At 46.0% G+C, this 14,987-nt stretch overlaps 1 protein-coding gene across 2 annotated transcripts in view; it reads left to right on the top strand.

Annotated features, from left to right (window-relative positions):
- The window catches only part of ATRN (attractin), a 148,365-nt gene extending 133,939 nt beyond the window's left edge, over positions 1-14,426 (top strand). Inside the window, exons 27-29 of one of the 2 annotated variants that reach the window (XM_032351276.1) lie at positions 2,262-2,369; positions 7,500-7,618; positions 9,944-14,426. In XM_032351276.1, the coding sequence (XP_032207167.1) occupies positions 2,262-2,369; positions 7,500-7,618; positions 9,944-10,433 (717 nt within the window). In that variant the 3' untranslated portion in view covers positions 10,434-14,426. The remainder of the gene's footprint in view (positions 1-2,261; positions 2,370-7,499; positions 7,619-9,943) is intronic. The other variant, XM_032351274.1, reaches the window with a different exon arrangement.
- The last annotated feature ends 561 nt before the right edge of the window (positions 14,427-14,987 follow it).

Below are 14,987 nucleotides of genomic sequence, written 5' to 3' on the forward strand. Positions count from 1 at the left end.
TAGATTAACTGATTAACTCTTCATAACAAGCCTGTGAAATACTTACTGACCCGTTTCACAGGTGAGGAAACTGAGGCTCGGGGAGGCAGAAAAATAAATTACTCTGTGCCTCATTGCACAGTTACTATGAGACCAAACTGGGCTTTAAACTTGGGACTTCAGTCCTCACAGGCCACGTGCCTAGTCCTATAGGCCCCATTGTCACTTAAGTCTGTTCTGGACATTCTAAGCTGTGCACTCTGAGAAAGAGAAATAAATTTTATTACTATTAGGGGGCAAAGTTACTATTTTCAGATAAGATGATAGAAGCACAGTAGAGTATTGATTTGCCTGCATAAAAAGTAATACAGTGTATCAAGAATAAATCAGTGAAGACAAACAGCCCACTAGAAAATGTTTGCAACATACTTGAAAGAAAATATGGAGAGGATGAACACCTTGTAGAAAAAGGTTTTTAAAAAGTATGCTTGTGGGGCGCCTGGGTGGCTCAGTGGGTTAAGCCGCTGCCTTCGGCTCAGGTCATGATCTCGGGGTCCTGGGATCGAGTCCCACATCGGGCTCTCTGCTCAGCAGGGAGCCTGCTTCCCTCTCTCTCTCTCTGCCTGCCTCTCCATCTACTTGTGATTTCTCTCTGTCAAATAAATAAATAAAATCTTTAAAAAAAAAAAAAGTATGCTTGTGACTCTGAATAAAATTTTAAAAAGATATTTCACCATTCTGTAGGAATGATGAATGTCTGATGAAGAAGAGGTTTTCTTTTCTTCAGCCACACCAGAGAACATGCTTTATCAAGGAGGAAGGAAGAATTAGAAGATTCCTACCTTGCACGGTTAGGATAGGCTTTATTTAGGTTCTGTAAGAATAATAGTTTCTTCAGCATATTATTTTTTTTTAAAGATTTTGTTTATTTATTTGACAGAGATCACAAGTAGCAGAGAGGCAGGCAGAGAGAAGAAAGGGAAGCAGGCTCCCCGGTGAGCAGAGAGCCCGATGCGGGGCTCGATCCCAGGACCCCGGGATCACGACCTGAGCCAAAGGCAGAGGCCTTAACCCACTGAACCACCCAGGCTCCCGCAGCATATTATTTTTTAAATCATTTAAATTTCTTTAGAAGTCCCAGATTAAACTTCTTTAAGAATTACCCCACCCCTAAAAAAGTATGCTTATGACAACAGTGTTTATCAACAAACTAAGCTTTTACCCTTGCCATTTAAAATTTCTCTGTAACTGTGAACCGGGCTGTTGAGAATATATTTCGGCATTTCCCCAGCTTCAGTCATGGCTTATCCCTCTCGGATTTGTAGAAGAAATGACTTACTGGGATTTATTACAGAAGTCATAACAGTTGACACTCCTGAAGTGCTCACTAGACGCCTACACACATTACCTCCTGCACTCTTCCCAAAGGAGCTTGCAAACCGGAGGAGCGTGGGCGCTCTGTCCTGCTGTGACTCCCGCTCCGGGAATAGCGCAGAACCCAAAGTAGGGCTGCCACTTGTATTTGTTGAGTAAGTGGACCAACAGCTTGACGAGATGTAGAATGTTAGTGTTTTAAGAAAATGTTTAAGATAAAAATATCCTTCTAGAACAGAGCCCTGATCTATCCAGACTAAGATTCTGTCTCCTACCATAGTTCCAAGTGGGCGATTTGAAGTCAGGCCTGGTTGTCTTCCATGGCATGACCGACCTCCAGGCTTCAGTGATGTGCCCAGAGTGCTAATACCCTCAATGATACATGATTGATATATATTGATCCCACCATGTGCAAGGCGCTGAGCTGGGTTTTGGAGTGTTAACTGTGCCAGACTTCACATGTTTTTGTTTTCAACTTATACCCACCCTGGGAACAGAGAGCTCTTTCCATTCCTATCTGTGGTCTCAGTACAAGTTTCAGTAGGAAGGAAGAAAGCCTGGCTTTAGTAATAAAACCACGAGGAGACAGGGCTACGTCATTTATTTCATGTACTTAACAAGCAGGCACCACAGCACTCTGTCCATCAGTACTTATCCTGTATCTCTAACCAGTAAGGACCTTTTTTTCTTTAATATACGATAATAGTACTGTCATCACATTAACAAAATTTAGCAAATCCCGATGATACCTGGTCTGTGTCCAGTTTTCTCCAGCTGTCTAAAAAATATCGTTTTGGACTTGATTTGTTTGAAGTGGGAAGGATGAGGTACTTTTAATATGTTGCATCCTTTATTAAATTCCCCTCAGCACTCGGTCTGCTAACACTTGCCACAATATTACTTCGTAGCAACTTCTAAGAGAGATGCAGCAGATGGCCAGTCGCCCCTTTGCCTCCGTAAATGTTGCCTTGGAAACAGATGAAGAGCCTCCTGATCTTATTGGGGGGAGTATAAAGGTGAGAACATGATTCAAAAGTCCCGAAAACTTGCAGAGATCAAGAGCCTTGTTCTATTGCCTTGTAATGATATGTTCCTCTCTTTCTCTCTCTTTAGCCAACAGACAGCACGCTGATGTTGTCAGATACTCTTTTGCTTTCATTTTTCAGTCTTTCATTCATGTTGTTAAGCATTCTTGTGGTCAAAGAATTTGAAAATATAAATGGTTTGTCTCAAATTCTTATTAAGTATTCTGTGACATAATAATTTAAAATTTATATTGGAAAAGAGCTAAATTGCAACATTGCTTTTTATAAGGAATTTAGGGAATTTTCTTAAAGGGGCAAAAATTATGAGTCACTATGCATTCCATGGAATATAAATATTTCTGACTCCTCCAAAAGGAAATGAGGAAGAAAGTGAGAAAAGTTTCTCTTTTGGTAAAATGATGAAATATTTCAGATAATCTGGGGAAACAACTATAGATCCTGAATTTTAAAATACTTATTAAAACATTACTGAGCTCAGAGGAAGTAGGTGAAATTCCCAGGGAATACTCTCTTGTCCCTCCCCGCAAAAAAGAACAAATCGTGAACCCAAGCCAGAACGATGTGTGGCCTGAAGTGGTTCCTACTTGGTAACACACCATGCTGACGTAGGTGCAGATCCTCTCTGTGGGAAAGCATCCCCAATCCAGCCATGTAGGATCCCCACAGATCAAGATCAAGCCATCAGAGCTCACCAAGGACAAGAGAGACAACTCACTGGGAATAAGAGTTAGCAGACGCCATGGACAGTGGTTTAGACAGAACTTCCCGTGTCGAGTGGCATCTCAAGCACATAATATAGCTCTGTCTGAAATGTTTAAAGATGGGAAAGATGGAGTTGTAAAGATGAGGAGACCATAAATCAAAAAGGACCGGATCTTAAAAAGAACCAAATGGAACTATTAGAAATGGAACATACGAAGACACCTGGCTGGCTCAGTTGGTAGAGCATGTGACTCTTGATCTCGGGGTTGTGAGTTCCAGCCCCATATGGGGTGTAAAGATCACTTAAATAAATAAATAAACTTTTAAAAAAACATGGACTATATAGGGGTTGAGATTTTTTAAATAACTCAGTTTACACGTTAAACAGCATGTCAGACACAAGTGAAGACAGAATTTTTGAACTGGAAGATGAATCTGAAGAAATTACACAGAATGCAGAACAGAGAGACAAGAAGATGGAAACTGTGACAAATGATAAGAATATGGAGGATAAAAGGAGAATACCTAACGTGGCTTTTATACCTATAGTGTGAAGAAATCGGAATGCTCGAGCACTGTTAGTGGGAATGTGAAATGATGTAGCTGCTGTGGAAAACAGTATTGGTCTCCCTTAAAAAAAAAAAAAAATAGAATTGCCATGTAATCTGGCAGTTCCTCTTCTGGATATACTTGCTGGAATGGAAAGCAGGGTCTCAAAGCTACATTTGCACACCCATGTTCATAGCAGCATTATTCACAATAGCTAAAAGATGGGCGCAACCCTAATATCCATCAGTAGGTGAATGGGTATGCAAAATGTGGCCTATAGACGCAAGGGAATATTAGTCAGTCTTAAAAAGGGAGGAAATTCTGATGTGTGCTACAACATGGGTGAACCTTGAGGACATTATGCTAAGTGAAATAAGCCAGTCACAAAACAAATACTGTATGATTCCACTTTTCTGACTTACCTAGAGTATTTGAATCCCTAGTGACAGAGTATAATGGAGGTTGTCGGGGGGTTGGGAAAGAGGAGCATATAGGGAGTCAGTAGGGGTGTAGGCTTTCAGTTCTGTGAGAGGGGAAGAATTCTGGAGATGGATTGTGGTAATGGTTGCATAACAACGTGATACTTAATACCTCTGAAGTGTAAACGTAAAAAGGGTTAGGATGGAAGAAAAGGGGGGGAGCGCCTGCATGGCTCAGTTGGTTAAGAGTCTGTCTTCAGCTCAGGTCGTGATCCCTGGATCCTGGGGTCGAGCCCCATATCGGGCTCCCAGCTCAGCAAGGAGTCTGCTTCTCCCTCTCCCTGCCATTCCCCCTGCTTGTGCTCCCTCTCACCCTCCCCGCCCCCACCCCACCAAATAAATAAATAAATAAAAATAAGAGGGTTAGGATGGGAGGGGGGTGCCTGGGTGGCTCAGTCGGTTAAGCGTCTGTCTTCGAGGATCTTGGGATTGAGCCCTGTGTTGGGCTCCCTGCTTAGCGGGGGGTCTGGTTCTCCCTCACCTCCTCGTGTGTGTGCTCTTTGCTATCTCTGTCTCTGTCTCTTTCTCTCTCAAATAAAAGAAGTCTTAAAAAATAAAAGGGGTTAAGATGGTATATGTTATCTGATTTATTATATTAAAAAATAACTTGGGGGGGTGGGGAGAAAAGATCACCAAAAGGAAATGACAGAGCAAAGCTGACTTCTCATTAGTAAGACCAGAAGCCAAGCGAGTGTGGAAGAATGTCTCCAAATGACATCAGGAGGAGAACTGCCAGTCTAGGATAGCGTGCCCCTGAAACCACCTTCCAAGAATGAGGACAGAAGGAAGATTTCTTCTGATGAGAAGGAAAGCAGAGTTGACCACCACAGACTTGTACAAAAGAAATGTCTTCAGGATGTGCTGGGAGAAAGTTAAACTACCCAGAAGGATGGACTGAGGAATAAGAAGGAAGAGTGAGAAAATGAAATGGTAAGCATATACACATCTAAGCAAATATGATAAAATAACAATTTGTGGGATTAAAAAAAAATAGACAAATTGCAAGTACTGAGAGGCACCATACATCATATGTCAACCGCCTATGACCCAGTTGGTTACTCCATCAAATGCTGTACTGACTCTCTTTCCAGGACACATACACTCTCACCTTCTGGCTGCTCTGGCTCAGTGTTCTCTATTCAACGCTCTCCATTTCCCCACACCTCTAAGAGCGGTGCAGGTCCGCCTCGGTCTTTGGGCCTCCTCTCACGCCTTCTACGCTCACTCCTTTGATGTCCATCTTAGTCTTTTTGAGCTGCATACAAAGCAGCAGAGACTGGGTGTCCTAGAAATGACAGAAATTTCTCAGAATCTTCAAGGCTAGGAAGTCCAGGATCAAGGTGCTGGCAGATTCAGTGTCTGGTGAGAGCCCCCTTCCTGGTTCGTAGATGGTGCCTTCTCACTCTGACTTTACGTGGTGGAAGGGGCTAGGGAGCTCTCTGGAGCCCCTCTAATGAGGACTCCAATCACCTCTCAGAGGCCCTACCTCCAAATATTGTATTAGGCATTAAGATTTAACATACGGATTTTAGAAGGACACATTCAGACCACAGCAGTGATCTTTTCCATCATGGGTTCATCTTAACACCATGATCTCAGAGCTCTCCTGGGAGCCACCAACTCCTGTATCCAGTTGGTTGCTTACTCGGCGTCCCCACTTGTCTTAGCAGCAGTCTCAGAGCTGACCTATCCAAAGCTGAGCTGTGGATATTATCCCCCCAGTACCTCTCCTTGGCATATCGCCCCCTACTCCGTACATCATCTGAGCCGCTCCAGGCCAAACTCCTGGAGTTGTGCTTGGTCCGTGCTTGCTCTCATTCTCATGGGACAGTCAGTCCATCAGCACATGTCTTTGGTTCTGTCTTCCACCCCTGCACACCCCTGCGCTGCTGTCACCGCACTGATCTAAACCACTGTCCTCTCACCTCCCCCATCCTTCCCTGTGCTGCAGCCACAGCGGTTCCAGAAGTCATTTTCTCAACCAAATTGAAAGAAATGAATGACACATTTGGGGGTATGGAAACAGAGTTCTAAAGATGGCCACCACGATTCCCCACTCATGGTTTTTCAGTCCATCACTATTCTAAGTGCTGCTCTGAAGGGATTGGGCAGAAGTCATACAAATTCCAAGGTAGCTGAGACCTTAAGACACTGAGGGGCTTTTCTCTGTGTGGTGGCAGAAGAGGAAACATGCAGAGGACTTGGCACACCAGCACTGATTTGAAGCTGGAGGGACTGTGGGAGGAAGCCTCTGGAAGAGAGTGGCCCCTTGCAGCAAGGAAGTGGGAACCTCAGAACTACAGTTGCAAGGAATTGGATTCTGCTGGCCACCTGAAGGCACCTGAAAGAGCTTTGAACAGATCCTTCCCTAGAGCCTGCAGAAAAGAGCCAGCCCAGATGCTAACTTGACTTCTGCCTGTGAAGATAAGAGCTGAGATCCTGGAGACCTTTGAGAGATAAGAGCTGAGAATTTCCCAGAACTGATGGAAGGGATGAACAGATCTATATCTATAAGCAGGAACTCTACGGAGCTCTTCTGGACTTCTGACCTGCCCAGCCGAGCTAGACAATAAATAAGTGCTGCTACAATGTCCACAATAGCCAAACTATAGAAGGAACCTGGATGTCCATCAACAGATGAATGGATAAAGAGGATGTGGTATATATACACAATGGAATACTCTGCAACCATCAAAAGAAATGAAATCTTGCCGTTTGTGACGACACAGATGGAACTGGAGGGTATTATGCTTAGCAAAATAAGTCAATCAGAAAAAGACAACTCTCCTATGATCTCCCTGATATGAGGAAGTGGACTTGGGGGGCAGGAAAAGAATAAATGAAACAAGATGGGATCGGGAGGAAGAGAAACCATAAGAGACACTTAATCTCATAAAACAAACTGAGGGTTGCCAGGGGGAGGGTCGTGGGGTCATGGACATTGGGGAGGGTGTGTGCTGTGGTGAGCGCTGTGAAGTGTGTAAACCTGGCAATTCACAGACCTGTACCCCTGGGGCTAATAATACATTATATGTTCATAAAAAGATTTTAAAAGCTATAAAAAAAAATAAGTGCTGCTGTAAGCAACCAAGATTACACAGCAATAGAAACTAATAGAGGGCATCTTCAAAAATCACAAGGGGGATGGGGTAGCTGGGTGATGGACATGTAGTGAGCACTGGGTTTTATATAAGACTGGTAAAAGACAGATGAATCACTGACCTCTACCTCAGAGGCCAATAATACATTATATGTTAATTAATTGAATTTAAATTTTTATTAAAAATGAAAAAAAAATTCAGAAATGAAGGCTGCATCATTAACATGTGAGAAACCCCAGTTTAGGTAGTTCTTTGTTATCTCCCACCAGACTGTTCCCAAACCCATTGCCCTGGAGCCGTGTTTTGGCAACAGAGCTGCTGTCCTCTCTGTGTTCGTGAGGCTCCCTCGAGGCCTTGGTGGAATCCCTCCTCCTGGGCAGTCAGGTGAGTAGATGAGGGCCGGTGACAAACAGGACAGGAACATGGGTGTTCCGGAGGCCTGTGCCTACCTCCCGTCATTGTGAGGATCCGGGGAGATGATCCCATTGTCCCTGGTGTTCCCTGCACTGTCTGCCCTGAGGTCATGGTTCCTTCCCAGGGATGAGCGGGGAGCACCCCGCTCCCTCCGCCTCCCAGTGGTGGTGACGCTCCCGGCCACACCTTCCCTTGCTGCCCTTTTGCTGGCTCTGGCTTTTCTCCCTTGCTCAGCCCTGACTGGAGGCCTTCTGCCCTCCAGCCATATGCTCATCCACAGTCGCCTTACCTACTCTAGTGGCCCCAGCTAGCTCCTCCAAGCTGGCCACCCTCAACTTGGTATTTCTAGCGCTGCTCCATTTCTTTCATCTTTCACTCTGTTTTAGACAGAAGGCACAAACAGCAGTTTTAACAACCTATACGAAGTCTTAGAAATGTACTCACAATTCACCAGTGTTCATTGTTCTCTTTCCTTTCCAGCCCTGGCCAGCTTTGTTGAAATAATTGTATAGATCTCATTTTTATTCTTCTTTTTTCATGTAACTATCATAAATATTTTAATACTTTACTGCCCCACGTTTTTACCAGTTTCTTTTATGCAATTCCATCAAGTACACAGATCATGATTTCAATAGACATCCTCTTATCAAAGGCTAAGGAGATATGGAATACAGTTTTGGAAATATCCTGATTCATTGTGGAATACTCTGAGGGATGCCTCAGACAAGATGCACCATACGTTTTAGACAGCTTTCAGTTGAAATGATTTTGAGGGTCAGGGTTGCCTTAGTCAGAGAAAGCCTCGTGTCTGTGATAAAGTATGTCCTAGAATCCTTGCCCAGCCCAGAGCTCCACAGCAAGTGCAGCCCTCAGATCCAAAGCATCCTCCGGCTGAGCTCTTGAAATGGTTTCTGGGTCCTCAGGAGCGAGACCTTTAGGCTCAGCCAGGCCAGGCTTTATTGTCTTCATTTCATAGGGGAACTGCTTGATTTGCTCTCACCTAGGAATATGAGTTCAGCTCCTAAATCAGCCTTACCCATGTCAAGGTCAGAATGACGCATTGACCTGAACTCTGGAGCATTGTCTCCTGTCACTTCCCAGCTCAGCAAACTTGGCCCCTGCTCCCTGAGAGCAAGGCCCTGGCTAGAGTAGGGAAGTGACAGGCTTGCCATACTGTGGCCTTTCCTGCCCAGCCCATCTCCCTCAATTCCTGATGAAGGCCTATTCACTGCTTGAGATTCTTCCCAAGTAAGACACCCCCCCCCCATTTTAGATGGTTTCTTCTCTACCCCCTATTTTAGATGGTCCTTCCTCTGGACTCCCAGAGCACCTGGCTCTGCCTTTGCTCAAAACAGTGTCTCCGAACAGTGGATTCCCCACTGCACACCAGGCACTTTACATAAAATCTATCCCCACTGCCCCCAATTCCTCCATTTTATAGGTGAAGTAACAGGCGGCCCTAACATGGCCTCTGAGAACTTCAGCAGGGCTCTGAGCCTCCACTGGCTGGTTCCCATGCATTGAGAATCCAGCTCTCCACACCTGTGCCTTCCCCACCGAACATCAGGTGAATCAGTTCCTAGTACAAAATGAAGAATGGAACAACTAGTCCCTAAAGCAAAGGTGGTGGAGGCGGTGAGGTGACGAGCCAGGTACCATTCTCACATGTTCTCGTGGGTTCACTCAGTGACTCCTCACACATGCCTTGTACATTATTGTCCCCATTTTACAAATGAAGAAACTGAGGCATGGGATGGTTAAAGATCCTTAGGTATTCCAGACTCTGGCCCCAGAGTCTGTCCTAACCTGTGCCACAGGATAGATAACGAAAATAACTAGTGCTGGCTGTGTGATGTGGAATGAATCCGAATTTACTGATAGAGTGCTGCTTTCTCTTGGCACCCTTCTGGAGGCCTGAAGGAAAAATGTAGCACTTAGAGCGTGACTGTATTCTTGTCTTAGTGCTCCAACTGCCCGGCAGAGCTCTTTGCTTCGTTGATCTGCTGAACAGCAAGCTACATCTGTTGTGTAAAAAGTCGGGGGATGGGGGGGAAGTATATGCATTTGTGTTTGCATCAGTAAACCCTGAAAGAATATATAAAAACTATTGAAAGCAGTGCGGGGTGGAGGGAAGCACAGTGTGGAACGAGGGAAGGTTTTTTTCCCTCTGTACTTATTTATTTGCTCATTGCACCCCAGGAATGTAAAAAAACAAAAAAACAAAAAACTGTCTTCTGAAATTATGTTTAAAAACAAAGCAAACTGCTCCTCACCATGTGTTCCCCATGGCTCCCCCCAGGTCTCGCGGTGGCCAGCGCCCTGGTGGACATTTCTCAGCAGATGCCAATAGTGTACAAAGAGAAGTCAGGAGCCGTGAGAAACCGGAAGCAGCAGCCCCCCGCGCAGCCCGGGACCTGCATCTGAGGCTGGGCTGGGGACTCTCCGTGAGCGAGCCTGGGGGGGCGGCGTGCCGGCGCCGTCTGCAGGGAGGGGGCAGGCGGGGAGACGCTGCGTGGAGTGGGCCGAAGACTGGAAACCCTCGACACATCCGACTCCTCTGCATGTTCACAAGCTTTCTTTGCCGGTTTCTCCCATCTGTGCTCCAGCATCTAACCTTTTACTTTTGCATAGGAAATAATGGATTGAATAGCAGGTCCAGGGGGGATCCAGTTGTTGCTGGAGGAGGCCGGGGCAGAGCCAGTGAGAGAGCTGGGAGCGACACTCAGGTTCACTTGCGGAAAACTGTTCTTGGGGCCGTCTCAACTTGCAAAAAAAAACAAAAGATGTAGTGTTTACAAGTAGACATTCACCACCAGTCGTTCTTGAACATGGTCTTTTAAAAACTAGTCAGATGAATGAATTTGTTCTCATCTGAAGCCTGCTATCTTTTTTAAAAGATGTGCTTCTTATTCTCGCACGACGTAGGCAGATCTCTCTCTTGCAGGGAGTAGCTTTTTTCTAGTTGAGAATTCACAATGGTCCATCTCTTTTGAATCATATCAAACAAAGATAGAAGGGGGCTATTTTAAATGTCAAGGTCAGCAGTGTTACCTAGAATGTAAACTGATGTAATAGGTAGTTTTCTATAGCAACTTAATTTAGTCTTAATCCATTTGAAATCCTCTCCCTCTGTCTCTCTCTCTCCCTCTCTCTTGTCTCTCTCTCTCTTTTTCTCACTCACACACACACACTTACACACACACACTAAGTGCCTAGACTTGAAATAGATCTAGCAATTGGAGAGTTAGTAAGCCTAAGTTTTTCCATAATTGCATTCCTGCATTCTTACAAAATTTAAATAGCTACCATTGGCAATCTGCTCTTTTTCTAAAATCTAATTTGCAGCCAGGAAAGAATTTTCTCACCCCAGGGAACGTTTAACCTAGCAGCAGGGACTGAGAGGAAAGCAGAAATGACCAAACTGTGAAAGCTCCTGCTGATGTTGCTGTCAAAAGACACGAGCACTAAATAAGGTGTGGTCCTCTTGTGCCCCCTGCCCCCCGCCCCCCCACTCTAGGCCTGACATTGGCTCCAGTCCTTCTGGCCGCTCCTGCCAGGACACCACTGAGGAAGGGACTCGTCCATGTCACGTGTCTCTCTTGGGCAGAAAAGAGCATGCCAGCGCTTGGGATCCCTGCATCAGAGCAGCAGTGTGCCCTGTAGCCTGCCCTGAGTTGCTGGGTCATCCTCAGGCTGCGGGTGGAACTGCATGGCCAGAGCCTGGACAAGGACCTGGAACGGTTTGGTTTGCCCGCTCTCCTCCAGGAGAGGCTCAGCTTGGCACCCGCATCCACCTTCCCAGCCCTGGGTGCTGGCTGTGGGCAGGGCAGTGACCACCAAGAAGGATGAAAAGCACATGGAGAAAATGGATGAGGCGGAATAACCATGCCATGTGGAAAGTGACCACACTGAAGTCGGGCAGGGCGGTCTTGCTCTTCTCCGCAGCCCGCTGCCTGCGGGTTGTGGGGTCCCTGTGTATGGTGCTCTGGATTCTGGCATTATGCGGCAACCTCCCCAGGTCTCCCTTTCGCTTCAAAACTTGGGTTCTCTGGCATTATCCCATAGGGATGGATCTCTAGATGACCACGCTCGTTTGTGAGTTTGGAGAAATTAATACCTCGAAAGAGCAAAGACTGCAGCATTTCACCTTTAAATGCAGTGCCTAGAGTAGGAGTGCTGTCTCTTTCCCAGCACCAACCCCTCACCCATGAAGAGTTTCCTGGAAAGATGTTTCCATGGAAGTTGAACCCTAAAACACTATCTGATGCACAAAACACCTCTACTTGGAGACTCTCCTCTCAAAAAGCTGCTTTTACACATCATTGGCAAAGAGCAGACAATTCTAGATAAGACCCCTTCTCTTCCAAGCTTCCCACACCCCTGCTCCACATCACGGCACCCATAGAGAGCCTGTCGCAGACTGGCGCCTTCCCCCTGTAATTGCCATGAGGCCTCTTGGCAGAGAGAGGGAGGCCGCTGGAGAAGGAACGCCCACAAGGAAAAATCCTTGTTTGTGCAAAGGACCAGTATTTCTTTGGCCAAAGAAGTCTCTTCCCCATGGGTTCCCAGGCCTTGAAATAACATGCACCGTGTCCCATAGCCACCTGGTTTGTTGTTATTTTTTTCCTAAAAGATAGTTTATTTTTAAAAAGGAAGGAAAAAGGAGCAAGTGATGTTTACTTATGCTCCAACAGTGGAGAAACAGCTGAATCCACCTGCTTATCCTCTGCAGCCAATGGCAAACAGCTTCCTCGGGGCTCAGGCCAGAGGAAGGGAGTGGCAGGAGAAGGAGGCCCTCGGCTTAGGAGCCAGTTACCCAGAGGGAATCATCTGGAACTTCAGAGAGACGGCTGCGTGTCACAGGAGAGCCTGTATATAAGTTAAAATAGTCATGAAAACATTGATGTTGCACTTGTACATAATTATACAGTAGTGTCCAGAATGTTCAGATTTTCAGAGTGTACATAAAACAGAAAACTATGTTAATGTTATTTTTATTAAATGTAACGGTGTCTGAGTTTTACCTGATATGTTTTTGTGCCACATACCGATATCCAGGTCTGAAGAAGTCCTCTCGTTGGGCCCTGATACATTGATAACAAAACCAGGTGGGGGGAAAAAAGGCATCCCCAACATGCTAGCGTGTCCAGATGCATCTGGTACGAATCGGTTGATTCTAAAACAGAAGTCGTCTGTCCGTACACAAAGGAGAAATCAGGCCTGGAGCCCATTTAAACAGCATTATGTGAGGAGCATCAAAGGCGGTGGGCCTGTTGCTGTCAACTGCTGCTGGCTCTGCAAGGGAGTCATGAATCTGTTAGCCTCTTGGTGCTGTGTCTGGCCAGGGATGACCAGTCTTGTCCTGAGAAGCGTTTCTCTTAGTCTCTCAGTTCAACGACCCTATCAGATTTTCTAGAAAGGGATTTTCCAGGCTGCCTTTTGTTCCATTAGGTCCACAATTTGAACGACCGTTTCCTAGGAGGGTGATTCCCAGTGCTGAAAACCGGGGGTGGGAGGAGGGTGGCTAGTTCACTGATGGAGAGCTCCCATTTCCTCCCGGAGAAGTGCGCCCAGCCTGGCCGCCTGGCCATCTCCCACTCGTCCTCTTAGAGTCTGCGGAGAAGTCTGCGCTCCCTGTGAGATCACCTCTAAGAGATGGGAGGAGATGTAGCGAGAAGGCAAACCATAGGTACTCCCCGAGCCAACCTGGAGGGAGAACCGCCCTGGGCAGGAAACAGCAGAACATCGGGCCTGAAGCTCCCGATGGGATACTCACTGGGAGGTCTGGGGCGAGCTTACAAGAAGAAAACAGACACGGGACCTTTTCAGTGCACCTCGCTCCTTCGGTTCAACGGAGTGTATCTGGGGAGCGGTTGGGGGTTCACTTCCTTGGGTGCTGGGATCATTTTTCGAGAACACCCTGGATCCTTTAGTTTCTTTCAACCATCCACACCCTCAATGAATACTCACTAAGCACTTACTAACAACCTAAGCTAACGCGAAGGGCAGTGACCAAGATGGAAAGCTCTTTGGAATGACAGCAAAACCCAACTCGGCGCCTCTCATCCCAGGAGAACTTTTCTCTTGGTGGTTTCTGTGAGCATTGGCCGCCCTGAGGACAGACCCAGGAAGGCAGAAGTTCTGTCCTCGGGCCAAGCGCCGGTTCTCAGTCTGAAATGTGAGCCCAATTTACCAAACTTGGCTCCAATCATAAAAATCACCGTGACGGCAGGCCTGCCAAGAGACATTTCCCCGGAATCATCCAAACTCCTAAACACCCTTACCTGCAGGGAGGTGGTCTGGAGTGGAGAGAACTGGCGCCTTCTCTTTCAAAGGCAATAATGGAATTGACTTTCAGTAACTGAAATTTGTGCACAAAACATTCTAAACACTAGTGAAGCCTGTTTCGTTGAATTAATTCTGGCTCTGGAAATGTTTTTGTTTTATAGGTATTTACGGTTTTTGTTTTTGTTTTTACTTTTGGTTTGGATTCAAGCTTAGTTTGTTAATATGTATAATTTAGCATCTCTTGCACTCATGTAAATATGGAGTAAGTATTGTAAACTATTTCATTGCTGGGGACTGTGGGTGTTATACATACATTTAGGACTGCAATTTTTTGGTATTTTTTGTATTGTAAAATAACAGCTAATTTAAGCAGGAACAAGAGAATTAAGGGAGGTCTGTGCATTTTAAACACAAATGTGAAGAACTTGTATATAAACAAAAGTAAATACTATAATACAAACTTCCTTCTGAAATAAAAGTAGATCTGGTAAAAATGTGGTTTTTGCTCCGAGCGTTGAATTTTGATTTTTTGTTTTGCTTTCTCTTCCTTTATTTTTACAGTTTGATCATTAGAACCTTACAAAAGGGGGGGAAATGCTTAAAATGGTCACCAGTTTTCAGACTGTCTAAGAGGAAGCCCTTGGCATTCAGTGACGGTCAAGGTATAAAACCAGCAGGGTGGGCCCCTTGGCTACCTTTTAGGGTCAGGGGTACAGGGAGCCCTGCGCAGCCTGTGAGCAGACTCCCAGTGTCCCCACTGTAGCCAGTGTTGCCCTTGAAATGACTGTGCTGGGGAGAGAGAGCCGTGTAAGAGCAGCTCTGCCCTGGTGTGGGGAGGGTTCCCGGAGTAGGGTCCGACAGGGGTGGGGAACAGTCCAGGCCGAGGCCCAAGCCACCGCAGCTGCCCTTGGTTTTTGACTTTCTCGTTCTCTCACAGGTTCCTGAATGTTTAGGTTTTCCAGACTGCTCAATCTCAGGTGTGCTGACAGGTCAAGTACTCCACAGCCATGGCGTGTCCTGGGATGTTTCCGATGTTCTTCCCACCCAGAGAGCTG

Source organism: Mustela erminea, chromosome 7 (genome assembly GCF_009829155.1).
Source record: "Mustela erminea isolate mMusErm1 chromosome 7, mMusErm1.Pri, whole genome shotgun sequence".
Classification (NCBI taxonomy): domain Eukaryota; kingdom Metazoa; phylum Chordata; class Mammalia; order Carnivora; family Mustelidae; genus Mustela; species Mustela erminea.